Genomic DNA, 22,912 nt, shown 5'->3' on the forward strand with positions numbered 1-22,912 from the left:
TGCTGAAACGATCACCAGCTGGGAACCGGAAAGCAAATCATGTACACATATTCGCCAGCACACCAAGGATCATTGAAAAAACGTCCAAAAATGTAATGCATAATAGCGATCCAAAAAGCAACGTTTCGAGGTCACGCAGGACCTCTTCGTCAGGCAAAAGGTCCTGCGTGACCTCGAAACGTTGCTTTTTGGATCGCTATTATGCATTAAATTTTTGGACGTTTTTTCAATGATCCTTGGTGTGCTGGCGAATATGTGTACATAATTTAAATGACACACGCCCCATTTGAATTAGGCGGGCTTGCGCCGGACGGATTTGCGCTACGCCGCCGCAAGTTTACAGACAAGTGCTTTGTGAATCAAGCACTTGCCCGTAAAACTTGCGGCGGTGTAACGTAAATGAGATACGTTATGCCGCCACGCAAGTCTGTGAATCTGGCCCTATCTGTCTAAAGAAAAATGATAAAAATTGAATATGGGTACAATGTTGCATGACCGCACAATTCAAAGTGCATTTCTGGAAACTGAAAAACTGGTCTCTGCAGAAAGTGCCCAGTAAGAAAGTAATTAAAAACGTATTTCTGGTGATAAATCTAAAAGCTCCATTAAAAAAAAAAAAATCTCCATTCACTAAAATCCTGTGTAAACAAAAGGCCATCTCTATTTATTTGCAGTGATGATCAGATCCTGCTGGAGTCCTCTCCACAAAGGGGCTGGGTCTGGTGTAGAAGTCCATGCCATCTTTTGCACACAGCTGCCTCCTGCTATCTTCGCCAGTCTCCCCCTCTCTCTCTCTCCCTGAGCTTGGTGGATGCTCAGTAATATTTGTACAGAGGCTGCGGAGGGATACTGGTGTTGCTCTCTCTCTCTCTCTTTCTCTTATCCAGACACTAACTTGGAGTTTGTGGCTGGGCGCATTGATCAGGTCTGCTTGCTGGGGGTGTGCTGAGGCTCAGACTGTCACTCATTCTCTGATCAGTGCCTGCACACAGCTTACTGAGCAGCTGGCAATCCACTCGAATATAAAGAATTATTTTTTCTTTGCGAAAAACACTCAATCTGAAAAACAAAAAAAGGGGAAAAAAGAGGAAACAAAATCAATCAAGACCCCATTTTACCACCATTGCACCAAATCCAGCATTTGCAACAAAAGGGGATCTTAAACGCCTCGGATCATCTTTGGAGCCCATCATTGATACAGGAGCAGCAGGAGGAATTCCTGGCTCTGCAGACTTACAATGCTGCACACTAAGGATCTCATCTGGACTTTATGTTTCCTCGGAGCTGCAGGTATTTCCTTCTGTTTTATCCATTTGCTGATGTTTGTTTGTTGTGCTCAGTGGAGGGTGAGATCTACAGAAGGGTGAGATCTATAGAAGGGTGAGATCTATAGAAGGGTGAGATCTGTAGAAGGAGGAGATCTATAGAAAGGTGAGATCTATAGAAGGGTGAGATCTGTAGAATGGTGAGATCTATAGAAGGATGGGATCTGCAGAAGAATGGGATCTGTAGAAGGATGGGATCTGTAGTGAGATGAGATCTATAGAAGGGTGAGATCTGTAGAGAGATGGGATCTATAGAAGGAGGAGATCTATAGAGAGATGAGATCTATAATAGGATGAGATCTATAGAAGGAGGAGATCTATAGGAGGATGAGATCTATAGAGAGATGAGATCTATAATAGAATGAGATCTATAGAAGGAGGAGATCTATAGGAGGATGAGATCTATAATAGGATGAGATCTGTAGAAGGAGGAGATCTATAGAGAGATGAGATCTATAGAGAGATGAGATCTATAATAGGATGAGATCTATAGAAGGAGGAGATCTATAGAAGGATGAGACCTATAGAAGGAGGAGATCTATAGAGAGATGAGATCTATAGAGAGATGAGATCTATAATAGGATGAGATCTATAGAAGGAGGAGATCTATAGGAGGATGAGATCTAAAGAAGGAGGAGATCTATAGGAGGATGAGATCTATAATATGATGAGATCTGTATAAGGAGGAGATCTATAGAGATATGAGATCTATAGAGAGATGAGATCTATAATAGGATGAGATCTATAATAGGAGGAGATCTGTAGAAGGATGAGTGTTCCTATACTCGGCGCTTTGTTGTGATCTATAGATTGCTTTGTTTTAGCTTGTGTATCCGGCGCTGATGTGTTTCTTGTTGTGATGAATTCATTGTATCAGATGCTGGAAGCGGTGGAGGGGATGGGGCTGCTTCTCCCTTTTGTTTTAGCCCTACTCTGTGGATGAGGAGGTGTCATTTCCCACCAATGGCTGATTAATGCCAATCTATGCAGCACAACAACATCGCTATGTATCATCCTGATCCACAGACATCCTCTATAGACCTGTATCGGTCAGTGCCCGGCAATTCACTGCCATTCAATCAGAGGCTTTCTCGTTATTGTGTATGCCGAACGTGATTTGTACATAGGAGGGGGGGGGGGGGGCTCTTCTCTGATTCTACATCCCTAACCTGGGGAACTTTCATCTCCACGTCCTGCCTTGCATGTCTGGACATCTGATCTCATCGATTCAGATCTGATCTGTGCGATGTGCCATTCAAAGATCTGATCCTACCACCATGGCATGCATTGTGCGGTGCAGACCTTTCCATCCCTATTATACTGTATGATCCGCGAATGGCACGTTGGTGGTAAGAGATAGTCATGGTACCCAGAGAACCAGAGGATGGAGATGACTCACCAAACCCCACCCCACCCCATCCACCTCCCATCCATCCACCGCCCATCCATCCACCGCCCATCCATCCACCTCCCATCCATCCATCCACCTCCCACCCCATCCATCCATCCACCTCCCACCCCATCCACCTCCCACCCCACCCATCCATCCACCTCCCATCCATCCATCCATCCATCCACCTCCCTCCCATCCATCCATCCACCTCCCTTCCATCCATCCACCTCCCATCCATCCACCTCCCTCACATCCATCCACCTCCCTCCCATCCATCCATCCATCCATCCACCTCCCATCCATCCATCCACCTCCCATCCATCCATCCTCTGCTGGGATCTTTTCTAGGCAGTGTCAGGTGTACCTCTATAGGGGAAGTGTCACTGTGTGCAGGGAGGAGGATGACGATGATGGTGAAGGTGATGACTATGGTACCCCATAGACACGGACATTTTCTCTATGTGAATAATATAGTGTGATCACTGGCCGCCCCCATAGACATGTCATCTCTTCTCTATACATATGTATTAGTCTGATTTGTGTACTGCTCCAATGGAAACCGGTACACTCTTCTTCTATCTATCTATCTATCTATCTATCTATCTATCTATCTATCTATCTATCTATCGCGATCATTGACTACTACAGTGCTGAAGCTGCTGCTGAGATGCCTCTTAGTAGACATTTACACCCCCCCCCCCAACAATCCTCCCGTCCTCATCTCCTCTCCCTTCAACCCCCCCCCCCCCCCTTCTCTCCTCTCCCATCTCTGCAGTATAGATATTAGCACTCTATCTATCTCCCCCTTCCCTCTTTCCTTTCTCTCTCTCTCTCTTCCACCTTCTCCTCTCTATTTCTTCCTCTCCTTCATCTCTCTCCCTCTCTTCTCTCCTCCATCTCTCTCCCTTCTCTCTCCCTCCCTTCTCTCCTCCATCTCTTTTCCTCCCTTCTCTCCTCCATCTCTCTCCCTCTCCTCCATCTCTCTCCCTCTCCTCAATCTCTCTCCCTATCCCCCTTCTTTCTAACAGAATCTCTAGCTTTCCCTCTCCTTCACCCTCCCAATCTACCCCCCCCCATCTCTTCTATCGTCTCTCTCCCTCTCCATTTCTCTCTTCCTCCATCCATCCCCTATCTCCCTCTTCTATTTCTTCCCTCTCATTTCTCCTATCTCTCTCTTCCTTCCATCTTCTCCCCTCTATTTCTTCCATCTCTCTCTCCTTCTGTCTCCCTCTATTTCTCAGCATCTCCACCTTTTTCTCTCCTCTCATTCACACTCTCCACTTCTCTCTCCATCTATCTCCTATAATCTTCTATTTCTCCTCTCTATCTCTCTCCTATTTCCCTTTAATCTATCTCCTCTATTTCTCTCTTTCCTCTTCTCCCTCTCCTCAGCAGACATTACTACCCCCCCCCCCCCCCCCCCCAGTGATGGTTCCTCTCAGGCCATGTAGTGCACAGATCCATGTAGAGACGTGATGTATGAGGATGTTCTCCTGGATTCCTCACATATAGGGGATTGCTGTCACTGTGTACTCCTCATGGTGTGTGTGGTGGTGGAAGGGGGTGTCCTTCCATGGCAGTGCTGAGGGATGATGCCCCCATGGCAGTGCTGTGTGGTGATGGAGTTATATGTGGTGGTGGAGGGATGAAGTCCTCCCCATGGCAGTGCTGTGAGGTGATGGAGGGATGGTGTCCTCCCCTGGCAGTGCTGTGTGGTGATGGAGTTATATGTGGTGGTGGAGGGATGGTGTCCTCCCCTGGCAGTGCTGTGTGGTGATGGAGTTCTATGTGGTGGAGGGATGAAGTCCTCCCCTGGCAGTGCTGTGTGGTGATGGAGTTCTATGTGGTGGAGGGATGGTGTCCTCCCCTGGCAGTGCTGTGTGGTGATGGAGTTCTATGTGGAGGAGGGATGATGTCCTCCCCTGGCAGTGCTGTGTGGTGATGGAGTTCTATGTGGTGGAGGGATGATGTCCTCCCCTGGCAGTGCTGTGTGGTGATGGAGTTCTATGTGGTGGAGGGATGAAGTCCTCCCCTGGCAGTGCTGTGTGGTGATGGAGTTCTATGTGGCAGTGGAGGGATGGTGTCCTCCCCTGGCAGTGCTGTGTGGTGATGGAGTTCTATGTGGCAGTGGAGGGATGGTGTCCTCCCCTGGCAGTGCTGTGTGGTGATGGAGTTCTATGTGGTGGAGGGATGAAGTCCTCTCCTGGCAGTGCTGTGTGGTGATGGAGTTCTATGTGGTGGTGGAGGGATGGTGTCCTCCCCTGGCAGTGCGGTGTGGTGATGGAGTTCTATGTGGTGGAGGGATGATGTCCTCCCCTGGCAGTGCTGTGTGGTGATGGAGTTCTATGTGGTGGAGGGATGGTGTCCTCCCCTGGCAGTGCTGTGTGGTGATGGAGTTCTATGTGGTGGAGGGATGATGTCCTCCCCTGGCAGTGCTGTGTGGTGATGGAGTTCTATGTGGTGGAGGGATGATGTCCTCCCCTGGCAGTGCTGTGTGGTGATGGAGGGATGAAGTCCTCCCCTGGCAGTGCTGTGTGGTGATGGAGGGATGAAGTCCTCCCTGGCAGTGCTGTGTTGTGATGGAGTTCTATGTGGTGATGGAGGGATGAAGTCCTCCCTGGCAGTGCTATGTGGTGGTGGAGGGATGAAGTCCTCCCCTGGCAGTGCTGTGTGGTGATGGAGGAATGAAGTCCTCCCCTGGCAGTGCTGTGTGGTGATGGAGGGATGAAGTCCTCCCTGGCAGTGCTGTGTTGTGATGGAGTTCTATGTGGTGATGGAGGGATGAAGTCCTCCCCTGGCAGTGCTGTGTGGTGATGGAGGGATGAAGTCCTCCCCTGGCAGTGCTGTGTGGTGATGGAGGGATGAAGTCCTCCCCTGGCAGTGCTGTGTGGTGATGGAGTTCTATGTGGTGGAGGGATGGTGTCCTCCCCTGGCAGTGCTGTGTAGTAATGGAGTTCTATGTGGTGGTGGAGGGATGAAGTCCTCCCCTGGCAGTGCTGTGTGGTGATGGAGGGATGAAGTCCTCCCCTGGCAGTGCTGTGTAGTGATGGAGTTCTATGTGGTGGAGGGATGGTGTCCTCCCCTGGCAGTGCTGTGTGGTGATGGAGGGATGAAGTCCTCCCCTGGCAGTGCTGTGTGGTGATGGAGGGATGAAGTCCTCCCCTGGCAGTGCTGTGTGGTGATGGAGTTCTATGTGATGGAGGGATGGTGTCCTCCCCTGGCAGTGCTGTGTAGTAATGGAGTTCTATGTGGTGGTGGAGGGATGAAGTCCTCCCCTGGCAGTGCTGTGTGGTGATGGAGTTCTATGTGATGGAGGGATGGTGTCCTCCCCTGGCAGTGCTGTGTAGTGATGGAGTTCTATGTGGTGATGGAGGGATGAAGTCCTCCCCTGGCAGTGCTGTGTAGTGATGGAGTTCTATGTGGTGGAGGGATGGTGTCCTCCCCTGGCAGTGCTGTGTAGTGATGGAGTTCTATGTGGTGGAGGGATGGTGTCCTCCCCTGGCAGTGCTGTGTAGTGATGGAGTTCTATGTGGTGATGGAGGGATGAAGTCCTCCCCTGGCAGTGCTGTGTAGTGATGGAGTTCTATGTGGTGGAGGGATGGTGTCCTCCCCTGGCAGTGCTGTGTAGTGATGGAGTTCTATGTGGTGGAGGGATGGTGTCCTCCCCTGGCAGTGCGGTGTGGTGATGGAGTTCTATGTGGTGGAGGGATGGTGTCCTCCCCTGGCAGTGCTGTGTGGTGATGGAGTTCTATGTGGTGGAGGGATGAAGTCCTCCCCTGGCAGTGCTGTGTGGTGATGGAGGGATGAAGTCCTCCCTGGCAGTGCTGTGTTGTGATGGAGTTCTATGTGGTGATGGAGGGATGAAGTCCTCCCCTGGCAGTGCTGTGTAGTGATGGAGGGATGAAGTTCTCCCCTGGCAGTGCTGTGTAGTGATGGTGGAGATGTCCTCTTCCTCCTGGCACATTCACAAATATAACGGTGCAGCGCCGTTGTACATATAGTGCGGTATAGTTCTAGCATAGTAGGTGTGGTGTGCGGTGTGAAGGGGGACAATATCGTTATGGGAGTACATGTGACGATACGTTGTGATGATCAGCGTGGCTGTGGGGTCCGCTCTCTGGCGTCTGGCAGGTTCTCTGCGGCGCGCCCTCAGGGTGGAGGCTGAGCGCGCTCACGGTGCCCCGAGCTCCCGGTCCAATCAGGAGCCGTCCCCATGGGCGGGAAATTATTTATTCCCAGAGCAGCGTTCTCGCCACACAGACTATCCTCCGACTCACCTCCATAGAGCTATGCTGGGGGGACATTACCTCACCCAGCCCCACCCTGCCCTCTTCTCCCCTCAGATATCACACATCAGGGACTATGGCCTCCAATCCTGAATGATAACCGTGGCTGTTTATACAGAACAAAGTGCATAGACAATGTACACAACAACATGGCAGAGTGTGTGTTTACTGGCCTGATGTGGAGCCAATTATGTGTGGTGCCAATAAATAAGATTGTGGTGGGAAATAAATGAGTGTCCTGGTTACATTGATGTATGACGTCGAGCCATTCATGTGTTCATAGAGGGCGGGGGCATTGTCTGTCACAATGGCGGTGACCTTCTGCTCCCCCACCACAACCAGCCACCCCCACACAACAATGTCATCATCTCCTCAGCTTTTCACAACTGATTTATAAGTCAGGCAGATTGCGGTTTCTTTCTGTAACCCCTCTGCAGGAACAGGGGGGCGTCCTCTGTACACGGGGTGACACTGATTACAAGGTGTAATGGGGTACCTGGGCATATATTTATTCACTGTATACAGGGGGCTATTATTCTCTGCAACATATAGGGGGAGATTCACTACATTCTACACCTGCCATTTTCATTGCCACCCCACCCCCCTTTCTTTATATTTCCTCCTTCTATCCCTTTTTCTGCCACTCCATCTCCCTTTACAACCTCCCCCTCCTATCCCTCTCTCTATTCTCTCCACTTTCCTCACTATTCCCCACTCACTCTCTCTCTTCCTCTCCTTTCTCTCTCTTTGCTTTCTCTCTCTATCTCTCTCTTTCTCCCCGTCACTCTCCTAATTTCGCTCCCTCTCTCTTCCTTTCTCTCTCTCCTATCCTTCTCTCTATCTTCCTTTCTCTCTTTCCCCTTTCTCCTGTCTCCTCCTCTCTCTTCCCCTTCTCTCCCCCATCTTACTCGTTTTTTTCTTCCCCCTCTCTCCTGTCTTTCTCTCCTCTCCCTCTTGCTCTCTCTTTTCTCTCTCTTTCCCCTCTCTTCCTCTCTCTCTTTCCCCTTTCTCTCCCTCTTGCTCTCTCCTTCCTCTCTCTCTCTTTCCTGTCTCTCTCCTCCCTCTCTTCCTCTCTCTCTTTCCTCTCTTTCTCTTCCTCCCTCCCGCTCTTCCACTCTCTCTTCATCTCTCTCCTCTTGCTCTCTCTTCTGTCCCCCTCTCTCCTCTCTTTCTCTCCCTCTCTCCTCTCCCCCTTTCTCTCCCCCTCTCTCCTCTCTCGCTCTCTTCCTCTCTCTTCCCTCTCTCTCTCTCTCTCTCTCTCTCTCTCTCTCTCTCTCTCTCTCTCTCCTCTTCCATTTCCCCTTCTCTCCTTTCTTCCTTTCTCTCTCTCTGGCTTTGTCTATTCCCCTTGTTCACTCCTCCCCCCAATCAGTTGATGTAGAGGGGGGGGGGGTGGAATGAGTCTCCCAGCACCTGCTCTCTCTCCTCTCTCTTCTGCCCCCCTCTCTCTCTCTCTCTCTCTCTCTTTTCCTCTCTCCCTTTCTCTCTCCCTTCCCCTCTCTCTTCTTCCCCTTCTCTCTCTCTCTCTTCCCCCTCTCTCTCCTGTCTCTTTCCTTCCCTCTCTCTTCTCTCCCTCCACCCTCTCTCTCCCTCCTCTATCCCTCCTTCCCTCTCTCTTTTCTCTCTTCCTCTCTCCCCATCTCTCTCTTTCTCCCCCCCCCTCTCCTTCCCTCTCTCTTTTCTCTCTTCCTCTCTCCCCACCTCTCTCTTTCTCCTTCCCTCTCTCTTTTCTTTCTTCCTCTCTCCCCATCTCTCTCTTTCTCCCCCCCCTCTCCTTCCCTCTCTCTTTTCTCTCTTCCTCTCTCCCCACCTCTCTCTTTCTCCTTCCCTCTCTCTTTTCTCTCTTCCTCTCTCCTCACCTCTCTCTCGTCTTCTTCTCCCTCTTTCCCCTCTATCCTTCCCTCTTTCTCTTCCGCTTACTCTCTCCCTCCTTCTCCCCTCTCTCCTCCTCTGTCTCATTCTCTCCCTTTTTTCTCCTCTCTTCATCATTTTTTTCATCTCTCTCTCTCTTTATCCCCCCTCTCTCCCTTCTCTAATTTTTCTCCTCTCTCTTTTTCTCACTGTCTCTCTTTTTCTTTCTCTCTCCTTCCCTCTCTCTCTCTTTCCTCTCTTTCTCTTCTTCTCTCCCTCCCTCTCTACCCCTCTCTTCAACCCCCCTCTCTCCTCTCTTTCTTTTTCTCTCTCCCTCTCTCTCTTTCCCCCTCTCTCCTCTCCCTCTTCCCCCCCCCCCTCTCCTGTCTCTTTCCTTCCCTCTCTCCTCCCTCCCCCAACTCTCTCTCTTCCTCCTCTTCCTCTCCTTCCCTCTCTTTTTGCTCTCTCTCGTCTTCCTCTCTCGCTCTCCTTTTTCTCCTCCTCTGTCTCAGTCTCTCTCTCTCTCCCTTTTTCACCTCTCTCCATCATTTATTCCTACACTCTCTTTCTCTTCATCTCTCTTTTTCTCCTCTCATTTCTCACCATGTTTCTTTTTTTTCTTACTCTCTCTCTCTCCTCCCCCCTCTCCCCATTTTCTCTCTCTGGCTCTGTCTATTCCCCTTGCTCGCTCCTCCCCCCAATCAGTTGATGTAGAGGGGGATGGAGATGAGTCTACCAGCACCTGCTACATTCAGTCTGTGGGGAGTTGTTAAGAAATAGGCTCAGACACAGCGAGCCGTTCCCTGCTTCCCCTGGGTTTTATTTTAAGAAGAAAACAAATCAATGCCGGCTGGAAGTTGATTTAAATTGTCTTTTTCCCTGATTATTACAAACTGCCAGTCATTGTATTCTACATGGTACCATAGCCATATCTATCTATCTATCTATCTATCTATCTATCTATCTATCTATCTATCTATCTATCTATCTATCTATCTATCTATCTATCTATCTATCTATCTATCTATCTATCTCTCTATCTATCTATATCTATCAGTAGATCCACTGAGGATATTTATGTACAGATGACATCATACACGGAACACGTTTTCTATAAATTAAACCTGAAGAGGGACCTATAGAGGTGGAATCGCTGGTGTTGGCCATGGCAACAATTCCAGTAAACTTTAGAGGCACAGTGGCCCAGATTCTCAAAGGGCTTACAACGGCGCAACACCATGTACGCCGTCGTAAGTCCTAATCTTTGCCGTCGTATCTATGCGACTGATTCATAGAATCAGTTACGCATAGATATCCATTAGATCCGACAGGCGTAAGGCTCTTACACCGTCGGATCTTAAATGCAATTTTTTTTTTGTCCGCTAGGTGTCACCTCCTTCGTTTTCCCCGGCGAGTATGCAAATTAGCTAGATACGCGAATTCCCGAACGTACGCGCGGCCGACGCAGTAAAGTTACGACGTTTACGTTAGGCTTGTCTCGGCGTAAAGTTGCCCCTGGGTATATGAGGCGCAATCAATGTTAAGTATGGCCGTCGTTCCCGCGTCGAAATGTATAAATTTACGTTGTTTGTGTAAGTCGTCCGTGAATGGGGCTGGACGCCATTTACGTTCACGTCGAAACCAATGACGTCCTAGCGACGTCATTTGGAGCAATGCACCCTGGGATATTTTACGGACGGCACATGCGCAGTACGTTCAGTGCGGGAACGCGCTTAAATTAAATGCTACACGCCCCCTACCCGCCTAATTTGAATTAGGCGAGTGATTTACGCTACGCCGCCACAACTTTACAGGCAAGTTCTTTGTGAATAAAGCACTTGCCTGAAAAACTGGCGGCGGCGTAACGTAAATCAGATACGTTACGCCCGCCCAGTTTTACGCTATTCTACGAGAATCTGGGCCAAAATGTACAGGCCCACAGTTCTTTTATGCAAATTCCGATATTCATTTTCCATGACTTCCCTTTTCAGATGATGAAACACAAATATCTGAGATAGTGGAGATAGTGGACATAGATTAGTGGGAGTGGGCAGACATCGTGTGTAATGGTTCTTACTATCCAATGTGATGAGACAGCAGGAAGCAATGGCCACCAAAGTCTGGTCTCATCCCTGGACAGTGAAGGTGGCTATTCCAGGGCAGTCCCACCGCACTAGACGGCAAACTGCCTTGTCTCCTATGTGCTGCCACCGCCGGAGAATACCACACCCATCCCCCCGATCGCAGTGTCACAGACACACCATTTTGGGCGCTCCTCTTACCTACCCTCACAAGTTTATGCGGAAAAAAACCTTGAGGCCGTAACCAGAAGTAGCAGCCCAAGCCCCTCAAAGGTGCCCACCGCCACCTTTCTGCCAAGTTCGGCCGGATTCAACGGGAGCAAACTTTCCCGAAACACCCCCACCATCACTCACTAATAGACCCTCAACCGAGCAAGTCAGTCCCTTATGTGTCCTATTCACACCACTGCATTGTGGAAACATTACTTGTGTTTGTTCTTCACCTCACCTCACCTGTAAATATCCCCCTCCCCCCTCCACACTAAACAGGGTCTCTCTTTGCCAGCTTTTGTATTCTGACAGCTGGCCAGGATACCCAAACAGTGACTGCAGCTGATAGGTTGTATCTGGGGTTCGGTTGACTTTTTCCCATTCGCTAATTGGACAAGGTGGAGGTTGTGATTTCGCCTTTCCCCTCCACCTCATCCAATCAGAGAATGGCTTATATTCATAAAAAAACAAGGGCCCGGATTCAGGTAGATTTGCCCCTTATTTACGGAGGCGCAGGGCATCGTTTTTGCCCTGCGCCCCCGCAAATTTACTGCGCTACCCGCGATTCACGGAGCAGTAGCTCCGTAAATTGCGTGTGCGCTGTGTAAACTTGCCCTGCGTAAGGGCGCCTAATGTAAATGATCCCGTAGGGGTCGGGAATCATTTAAATTAGGCGCGCTCCCGCGCCGAGCGTAGAGCGCATGCTCCGTCGGGAAACTTTCCCGACGTGCATTGCGGCAAATGACGTCGCAAGGACGTCATTTGCTTTAAAGTGAACGTGAATGGCGTCCAGCGCCATTCACGAATCACTTACGCAAATTACGTAAAATTCGAACGTCGCGACGCGGGAACGACGGGTATACTTTAGCATTGGCTGCCCCTGCTATCAGAAGGGGCAGCCTTACGCTGAACACGCCGTACGGAAACAACGTAAATTGCGTACGCATGGCTCGCGCAACATTGTGAATCGGTGTTAGTATGCAATTTGCATACTATACGCTGACCACAATGGGAACGCCCCCAAGAATGCAGCCTAGATATGCGTGGCATAAGAGCCTTATGCCACGCAGATTTTAGGCTGCAGTCGGCGTTACGATGTTCCTGAATCAGGAGCATTCGTAACGCCGGGGCAAGTAAGCAATTGCGCTGTGTAACCTATGGTTACACAGGCGCAATTGCTACTTGAATCTGGGCCAAGGTGTTCTGTAAATGGCAGCAGTGGGCGACTCCCTGTGTTCAGCTTGCAGAAGGGAAGCCACGAGGCACAGGAAGTGGAAGATGTCGACTTTCACTGTAGTACTGGAAATGACTACAGCAATTGTCAACTTCCTCAAGTGTAAGATACACATATCCTCATTGGGCCAAACTAGACCAAGCTTTAATGGATCATTCTCACATGTGCCAGGCCTTGCTGCTCCCCTGAAAAGCGATCCATGGCGGATTGCTTTTCAAAGGGCTTTGACAGGCAGTTGCCTTCTTATTGTTTGTTTTAACCCTGAAAATTTCAACCATACAACAACCGTGTGCATTGCGCACAGTTGCGTCACGGACCTAATAATCTGAATAGGTCTCGTTTGGGTGCAGTACTGCCCACTTTGTATTGGATGTCAACATGCTTCATAATGCACATCAACGCTCACTGACACGTATCACGATGCCTTTTTGCGCTAAGATGTGTTGATCTGGTTTGATGCTTTTGACATAACTTCAATGGAAATGCAAAACAAAAACACTAACCATAATATATATCAAAAAAGAGCCACACTATAAACAGTGATGAAATACATAAATAAAAGAATCAAAACAAACAAAATATGATATAGTGTTGCAATAACATAAATGCCATGTGATAGAGCTGCAAGATTCTGGGTAAAATGAGAATCACGTTTTTTTTTTGTTGCTTAGAATAAAGCTCACGATTCTCAGCTTATCATCATCTTTCACATTATACAAAAAAATTGGGATAATTTTACTGTTTAGTTTTTTTGTTTAATTCACTGACGTGTATTTTTTACCCAAAAATTGCGTTTGAAAGACCGCCATTTTAGGGCGTTCTAAGTAATTTTCTAATGAAAAAATACAGATTTTAACTTGTAGGCAACAAGTCAGAAAAAGGCTTAGTCCGGGATTCAGAGAACACTTACGCTGGCGTAGATGCCACAACTTTACAGGCAAGTTCAGATCCAGCCGTCGTATCTATGCGCCTGATTCCTAACACTAGATACGCCTGAAATATGGCTTCAGCCGACCAACGTAAGTTGCCGTACGCCGTCGTATCTTGGGTGCATATTTACGCTGGCCGCAAGGGGTGCTTCCGTAGATTTACGTGTCAAATATGCAAATGACCTAGATACGCCGATTCACGAACGTACTTGCGCCCGTCGGATTTAGCTACGCCGTTTACGTAAGGCTTACGTCCGGCGTAATGTTACCCCTGCTATATGAGGCGCAGGTAATGCAAAGTATGGACGTCGGAACACGCGTAGATTTTTATGTCGTTTACGTAAGTCGTACGTAAATGGGGCTGGGCGTAGGTTACGTTCACGTCACAGGCATTAAGCCAGCGTATCTTAGGGAGTAAATTCGACGTGATTCTGAGCATGCGCGTGCGTAGGTTCCACCCTCTACCCACCTCTGAGCACCATTCCATGGTTCCACCTCCCAGGACCACCACTTTTAGAGAACAAGAAAGCATGTAACATTTGTGGTACTTATTAATTTGTATGGAACTTGTTAATTATAACAAGAAAAGCAGTTAAATAGATCCACTGCAGCCCACCAGCAATAATATACCCCACCCAGCAGAAAAGCTGTGGTCAATGAGCTGATAGCAGGGCAAGTTGCTTGACAATTCTCCAGACAGCCTGATGCATGTCTCTGTGGTTGCTTTCGATTGCTGTGATGATTTTGTGTCCATAATCCATCAGATTTAGCGAGGCTGACAATTTTGAAAAAAATGAATTTCTGCTATAAAACATATGAAAATAATAATTGATTTTTTTCATCAATTTAGGCCAATATGTATTCTGCTACATATTTTTGGTAAAATAAACATATATTGATTACTTTATGCAAAAGTTATAGAGTCTACAAACTATGGTATATATTTATGGATTTTTTTTTATTTTTTACTAGTAATGATGGCGATCAGCGACATATAACAGGACTGTGATATGGCGGTGGACAAATTGGACACCTAACTGACACTTTTGATACTTTTTAGGGACCAGTGACACTAATACAGTGACCAGTGCTAGAAATATGCACTGTCACTGTACTAATGACACTGGCTGGGAAGGGGTTAACTTCAGGGGTGTTTAAAGGGTTAAATGTGTGCATAGCCAGTGCTTGTGTACTGTGGTGGAGGTGCTTTTACTGGGGGATTCATGTTCCTGCTTTACAAGAGACACAGGATCCATGCCTTTCCTACTGACAGAATAGGAATCTGCCTTGTTTACATAGGCAGATCGTCGTTCTGGCTCTCTGCCTAATGATCTCTGCCAGCATGTGCACTCCTAAGTACATGATCCTGTGCAGCGGAGCCACCTTACTGCCATACATATAAGTTATACGGTTGGCAAGTAGTTAATAATTAATTCCATTTTGTTTTTGGATTGTGGTGCTCAGATTCAGTAAAGCTCTGTTTCAACTGAACTTTTTTTATATAGAAATCCTTTCTTGTATTAAGAGACATATAGACTCCAGAGAGAGAGATAATTTTACCACTGTACAAATCATTGGTAAGACCTCATCTGGAATATGCAGTTCAGTTTTGGACACCGGTTCTCAAAAAGGATATCGGGGAACTGGAGAAAGTGCAGAGAAGGGCAACCAAACTGATAAGAGGAATGGAGGAGCTCAGCTATGAGGAAAGACTAGAGGAACTGAATTTATTCTCTCTTGAGAAGAGGCAAATAAAGCCCCGTTCACACTACTACGACTTCAAAGTCACGCAATTTTACCGTGACTTCGCAAGCGTGATTTTGCCGTGATTTCGGGGAATGCCTGTGTAACTGGCATCAAAGTCAGACCAAAGTAGTGCAAGGACTACTTTGAAGTCGGAACGACTTGAAGTCATATTAATATGAATGGTTGTCATTGGAAGTCATGGGGAACAACTGGTCATGCTACTTTGCAGTCACATATTGTGGGACAAGTTGTACAAGTGTGAAAGGGGCCTAAGGGGGGATATGATCAACACGTACAAATACATAAGTGGTCCATATAATGAACTTGGTGTTGAGTTATTCACTTTAAGATCATCACAGAGGACAGGGGGCCACTCTTTATGTCTGGAGCAAATTTAGGCCCGCATTCCCATACATCTGCGCATATTTATGCGGGCGTAGCGTATCTATAATACGCTACGCCGACACAGCGCACAGAGTCAAGCACTGGATTCACCAAGCACTTGCTCCCACTCGCTCTTAAAGATACACTTGGTTTCCTCGGCGTAACCCAGCGTAGGTGGAAGTGGGCGTGAGCCATGCTAATGAGGCGTGACCCCATGCAAATGATGGGGCAAGCGCCATAGAAGTAAAAATGAAAGGCGCATGCGCCGTCCCGTGGCCGCATCCCTGTGTGCATGCTCAGAATCATGTCGGAACTACTCCCTAACATACGACGGATCACTGCCTACGACGTAAACGGCGTAAAATACGACGGCTGTGTTCCCTGGTCCATACCTTTGCATGAGTTGCGCCTCATATATGGGGAATAACTTTACGCCGGATGAACGACTTGCGCAAACCGCGTATATTATGCGCCGGGCGCAAGTACGTTCGTGAATCGGCGTATCTCCCTCATTTGCATATGTGCATAGAAAATCAATGGGTGCGGCTAATGCGCCCAGCGTAAATATGCGCCCACAATAAGTTGGCGTAGGCAAGTTACGTCGGTCAGATTAAGCCTTTTTTCAGGCGTATCTTAGTTTCAGAGTCCGGCGCATAGATACAACAGCGCATATTTTCACTTACGCGGCGTATCTGGAGATACGTTGGCGCAAGTGCTTTGTGAATCCGGGCCTTAATCTCCAAATATAAAAAGGTCTCTTCAGAGTAAAAGCTGTGAACATGAATAGAATTTCCTAAATGTACATAATATAATTGGCTACTACTATTTATAGTTAAGGTTGATCCAGGGAATATTCAATTGTATCTTGCGGGATCATTTTTCCCATCTATTGGTTGAACTGGATGGACCGGTGTCTTTTTTTCAACCACACTAACTATGTAAAAAACGGTACTGCAGAGCAGGTATGTAGCTATAATTCAGTGCCTACAAAGTGACTACAAAGTCTATACTCATGAAAGCTTTTAGAGCATGCGCCTTACATTATGATAGTAGTGCCTTTGTCTTTCTGGTACGAGGAACATACTGTACATGTATCTGCTTTAGTGAGGCTACTAATGTCAGCTATTAATGGCACTCAAATGTATTCTCAAAAGTAGCTCATACACACATAAAGCAGATAAAGACATGCATACTGTTTCTATGAAAACTGTCCATGTCAAGCATTGTGTTCAGTGCTCACCTTGGAGAGTACTACAAATTGCAGCCTGAAACACGTCCAAACACAGCATGAACTGAAGCCATTAGCTCAGCTCAAGGGTGTCTGAGGCTCATTAAAACACATCATTAATACCTGTTGCAGATCAGGTGGCATCTCATGTCTCTGTGACAGACAAATAACTACTACACAATGATCACAAAGATGCTCAGAGGAACAAATGATGGGACAAGTTGGAAAACCTGGCCCTATCACTAGTGTTCCTTCAGTTGTTACACACAACCGTAATTTTTCACGTCGTTCTTTTTCATGTCCTGAAAAACGGTTGTGTGCTCAGAAGTAGGTTATGAGACAGGGAAATTAGCAAAAGCAGCCCAAAGGGTGGCGCCATTCAAATGGAACTTCCCCTTTATAGTGCCGTCGTACGTGTTGTCGTACGTGTTGAACGTCACCGCACTTTGCTCGAGCATTTTTCTGTAACGTGTGTATGCAAGGAAGGCTTGAGGGGAATAACGACAAATCACGCCGAGAAAAACTTTGTTTTTTTGCATCACATGAAAAACGGTCGTGTGTACGCGGCATCAGTTGGTGTCTCTTCATGTCCTCTTGCACTGCCTTGCCAATTTCTCTTGCTCTACTAAGAGAATCTATAAACTTTAGTCTCTTTCTGGCCTGAGACTGCATGTCCAACAACCCTCTGAAGTCTATGGCCAACCGTGTACTTTGTTACCCACAACATCATGTCTATAATCAGCTGCTTTTATAAACATTTCCATGGGTAGAGGTTTGGATCTAGGGTGTAATGTCCTTTTGAAGTGACACTTGGATTTATTGATCCGTACAAAACATAGACTATAAGCCCTGAGTAATTGATGTGCCTTTGTTTCTAACATGCAAAGCCCTAAAATAGATAACTATGTCATAGGCATTGCAACATAAATTATAAACAGCATATTCTCAAGAGGTGTTGAGTGGAAAAACGATAATTGGTTTAAAGCAAATGAGTGCATAATGCTTGGCGAATGATGGTGACGACAGCACTCAGCTGAGAGCTGCATAGGATTTATGATCGCTGTGAAACATCTCCTGCTGCTAAATTATTACCTATGTTTTACTCCGGATCATTAAAGTCTGTAAATGCTTATATTAGAAACATTTGTGCTTATTTTTAAGACAGTCTAAAGAGCACGGGTGATGTGGAACCCATGACACTCATTTATATGCTATTTTTCATCACTTCTGACCAATAAGAGCAATGGAATGGGATTTCTAAATGATTGCCATGGGTTATTTATTATTGCACATTTGCTTTATTCATGGGCTTTTTCTTATTTTATTGTCAGATAGATATCATAATTGAGCTACTAATAAACTAGGAAGAGCTCCAAGCCATAAACATTTGATCTAAATTTGACTGTAAAATGTAATTGTAGGCTTTTGATGGGGGCAAGTTGTGGGTGTCTAACACGCATCCCCACCTTCAGCAGTGATGTTGTCATGCTTCATAAAATGGAATTATCAGGAAGGTGGCTATGCAGAATTCGTAACTCATTCAAATGTAGGACTTGGGCATTTAGGCTCCAGATAATGATAAGTTAGGCAGGTAATAAACACCACGGAGGTCAGACATATAGGGGTTGATTTACTAATACTGCAAAGTACAGAATTTGGTACACCTGTACATAGAAACCAATCAGCTTCCAGTTTATTTAGTCAAAGCTTAACTGAACAAGTTGAAGTTAGAAGTTGATTGGCTACCGTGCACAGCTGCACCAGATTTTGCACTTTCCACTTTTTAGTAAAACAACCCCATAGACATGTAGACATCAAACCATGCTTTGGTATCTGGGCCAACCAGTGGATCCCTAAACACAAACAACCACTTTGCTTGAGTGATCATGTTTAGGTCTGTGAAGCAGGATAGCACAGTTGCAATTTAGACAAGGTTTTCCTACCCTGTTTTTGTGTGTCCTGTATACAGCAGATCCTTGAGAGTCCATCATCTAATATCCTTATGTCAGTTCACCTGAGGCCAGGTGACAGATGCACACCATTGGGGTCAGGAGTGCACCGGTATGGTAGTGAACCCTATGGCTGACTGCTGCGGATGGAACTCGGGGTGGTTAAGGAAGGCAGGTCCACTGGAGCACTACAGGGATCCCACAGGGAGCTAGAGCCTAAGATTCCCCAGGGCGCAGAGTCTAAGATCCAACAAGTGTTCACCAGAGCCTCTAGTGGTGAGGATAGAGTGGGCTGCAACTGGATCCAGGTTGCGGCCCCCAGAGTCCCACAGCTTACGCTCGCAGTAGGCTTTAGAGATAGGGGGATGCAGCAGCTCAGGATACAAGAGATACAAGAGATAGTGAGGGGATAAGCCAAAGGTCGGGGTGACTAGCAGACAAGGATGAACTCAGGACACGCCAAAGGTCAAGGATACAAGCAGACAGGGATAGTAGAGAACAAGTCAAGATCGGTAAACCAGATGTAGCACACGGCAAGCAGGAACCCAAACACACAATAGCTAAAAAACAACGTCGATCAGCACGGCTGGTTGAAGTGCACAGGTTACTATAGTGTTCCCTGATAGGGCCTGGGGTGGGGCCATGCTTAGAGGAGAGATTACTTAAACAGCCAGGTGAGAGTGGCTGGCCTCTAAAGCAGGACATATGGAGGAGGTAAGCTGGCAGACAAACATACTTTTTTTTATCATCAAGCATAAGAGTTAACCCCTCTGAACCTGAGACCCTTGTGAAAATGCAGATGAATGTCACAAAGAATGGATGAGTCATCGCACTAACAGTACTAGAATATCAAATAATCATTTGTCATAACTGTAACTTCATGTTAGGATTATGCTGGTAAAACGGACTTGACAAGCTGGCTCAGACTTCCTCAGCTTTGAGTAGACAGACTAATAAAAGTTATTTTCTCTTTGGCTGCTGTGTGTTGCTTCACACCAATGTTTTTCACATTATGTCAATGGTACGCTTCAGCCAAAACATATCTCCATTATGCTCAGCTTCGGTCAAATTTAATCACATGCTGGCTTCCTATATCTCATGGGGGCAAAATGTCTCCCATGAAAAAAATTATTTTGGCCCAATTGTAACAAGGATTGCAAACTCAGATGATGGGTTCACTCTCCACTGATGGTATCTCCATCGTAAGAGATACAACAAATAACTGTGGAGCCCATAGTGTCTCCAAGAAGGGCAACCCAGTAGGTAAATGAAATCATAGTTTAATATGGCTTAAACCTGCACAAAAAGAAGTCTGTGGTTAATGCTGTTACCATGCAGTACTGAGGTACTTACTGTATTTATTGGCGTATAACACTCACTTTTTACCCTGAAAATAGAGGAAAAATTGTGCCTGCGTGTTATACGCAGTGGGCTATGGAAAGTTTTTTTCCTGAAGCTTCCCTCTTAAAGTTAGGGTGCGTGTTATACGCCTGTGCGTGTTATACGTTGATGTATACAGTAATTATATTTTCACCAAGGACACTGCCAGCATGGAGTTTTTATGTTCTTCCTCAGAATCTCCCTATTGCCACACTCCCTGTAAGAACATAATGGCAGATTTATTGGGTACTACCAAAACTGACAACAGTGCATATGTCTACATGACAATGATAGGGACATTGTAAGCATCCCGAGGGCAGCAACAGCTGCTCTATGTACGGTGTAATTTATCTTTGTAGACACCAATTATATTTGAAAATAATTTTCTTTCTAAAAAAGAAAAAAATATTTTTTTGCCGCTGGACTCCAGGTGACATAATGCATGTAGCACTTCAACCCATCTTTTTAGCTGGTCTCATTGCAGAAATGTTGTGGTCAACCCGCAGTTCCCCTCCATCTTTAATTGGTTGCTAGGATGCAGGCAGCACCTGCCACACAGCATCCTAGGTTGCTAGGATACAGGCAGCTGCTACACTATAACTACAAGTATCGTTATATGTCCTGGCCCCCCGCATCCTAGCCAGTGCTGGAACAAAGTCATCCAGCGCCCAAGGCAAAGATGCCAAACTGTACCCCCTCCCCCCCCGGGCATGATGTGAATGCTTAGGAGATCCTATGCCCAGCAGACACTCGCTTGTCAAAATCAATGCCGCTGTCACTACTCCTGTCAGCCTTGTAACAAAAAGAAGGTGCCCCCATCCTTACAGTAATACAATTGCGGCCAGGGCAGCTTTCCCTCCCGCCCATCCCTTCTCCCAGCCCCGATCCCAACAAGCAAGGATGCTAGGCAGCAGGAATTGCCTCTATCCTAGCAATCCAAGGACACTGGGCAGCAAGGCAGTCTGTGTCCTAGCAAAAATTAAAAAAGGTAGAAGGGGTTGAAAGGATCCTCTAGTTGACACACCCATCTCCAAAGGAACATTCACGGTATAGAGGGTGATAGCAACTAAACTCAACATTAGTACCAGGCTTCTATCAGGAGAGGAAAAGAGAAGATACAAAGCTAGGAATAAAAAAAGGGATTCACAATTTCATGTCATTTAATTGGAAAAACCAAGACAGGCATTTAGACATAAATAAACACTTATGAGAGTTATTCTTTCAATAGGATGATCAGTTGCTATTTTGCTGTTAGTTGATGCTCTATACATGAACAAGATAATACCTTAGTATACACGATGGGGGTTATTTACGAAAGGCAAATCCACTTTGCACTACAAGTGGAAAGTGCACTTGGAATTGCATTGGAAGTGCAGTCACTGTAAATCTGAGGGATAGATCTGAAATGAGGGGAAACTCTGCTGATTTTATCATCCAATCATGTGCAAACTAAAATGCTGTTTTTTAATTTTCCTTGTTTGTCCCCCTCGGATCTACAGCAACTGCACTTCCAAGTGCACTTTAAGTGCAAATTCAAGTGCACTTTGGACTTGTAGTGCAAAGTGGATTTGCCTTTAGTAAATAACCCCCATAGTAACTGAAAGTTAGCATTTCATCTGTAGAGTATTTTACCATTTGGCTCTTGGTCCCACGAAAGTAGGAAAGGTTCTTAATAACAATGCTTCAAACGTGTTGGCAAGTTTGTGGCACTTGCAGTTTAATGCAGGGTCGATCCTGGGCAGGTGCATGGGGTGCAGCACACCCAGGCGCCACAGAGGTGGGGGCGCTGAAGTGCCATAGTGCTCCTTTTCGCCTCCTCTTCTTCTTGTCTGTGTCCAGAGGCAGCTCTCTCCGCCAGAAACTGACAGGAGTGGATCAGAGGAGGAGAGAGTGTTTCCTGCCCAAGTACGTCCTTTCTCTCTCACTCCTCCTGTCAGAGGAGGAGAGCGAAAGCAGCCGGAGACCATAGCGGCAGTCTCTGACCATCTCCTGTATTATATCTGCAGTCTATGACCATCTCCTGTACTATGTCTGCAGTCTCTGACCATGTGGGGGGCGCTAGAAATATTTCTGCACCCAGGCGTCTGTGGCATTAGGAACGGCCCTGGTCTAATGGCAGCTTTCTCCTACATTGAAGGCTGCACCAGGTTGCCCGAAGGGGACCTTCTTATTTTTCAAGATTATAAAAAGCTCACAGAAGTCTCTTTTTCTGTTTGGCATTACAATTTATAGGGCATTATTTATTGCCATAGATACAAATGTCTGTGGTTTGAGCTATTACCGTATGTGGTGAATTTGGCATGCCGCTTCTCCAATAAATTTAGACAATGAATTGACTGTACTGGTTTACCAATGATTGAATGATTGCTAAGATGCATATGAGAGATACATGAAATACTACTGGCAGAAAGATGGAGTCATTAGAAGCATATATCATGAAATAAAGTTGTTTTCTATATTGTTTTTGGAATATATTTGTGAATTGGTAGCAATGTTCTTTTTACTGACTGTGACTTTATTGCTGTTTATTTATTTATATGGAACTGGCATATTCTGCAGTGCTTTATAAAACAATGTAATAGATACATCCGTTATTGCCCCAGTGTGGATTACTATGTAATGATCCTAGCACATCTATCTAGTATACACAAAGTCAACAAAACATATTCATTGGGAAAAAAGTGTAAATTTTATGGGTAGTAACAGATACCTCTGGTTATTATGCGAACAAGTGATTTTTTTTTTTTAAAGTCAATCACTGTTGATTCCGCACTTCAGCATTGGACTGTCCGGCAACTATCCAGTCCTGCTAGATCACTTCAGGCTGACCCCTTTTGCAATATAAAACATAAAAAATAAGTGTCTATACTGTTTAATATCCAGTAATACACTGTCTCACCCTCAAAGGGGTTGTAA

At 46.4% G+C, this 22,912-nt stretch overlaps 1 protein-coding gene across 9 annotated transcripts in view; it reads left to right on the plus strand.

Annotated features, from left to right (window-relative positions):
- Positions 1-765: 765 nt before the first annotated feature.
- Positions 766-22,912, plus strand: part of NCAM1 (neural cell adhesion molecule 1) — a 392,974-nt gene continuing 370,827 nt past the window's right edge. For 2 of the 9 annotated variants that reach the window (XM_040326003.1, XM_040326004.1), the window contains exon 1: positions 766-1,290. In XM_040326003.1, coding sequence (XP_040181937.1) covers positions 1,239-1,290 — 52 coding nt within the window. In that variant the 5' untranslated portion in view covers positions 766-1,238. The remainder of the gene's footprint in view (positions 1,291-22,912) is intronic. The other 7 variants (XM_040326005.1, XM_040326006.1, XM_040326007.1 and 4 more) reach the window with 5 other exon arrangements.

Source organism: Rana temporaria, chromosome 10 (assembly GCF_905171775.1).
Source record: "Rana temporaria chromosome 10, aRanTem1.1, whole genome shotgun sequence".
Lineage (NCBI taxonomy): Eukaryota > Metazoa > Chordata > Amphibia > Anura > Ranidae > Rana > Rana temporaria.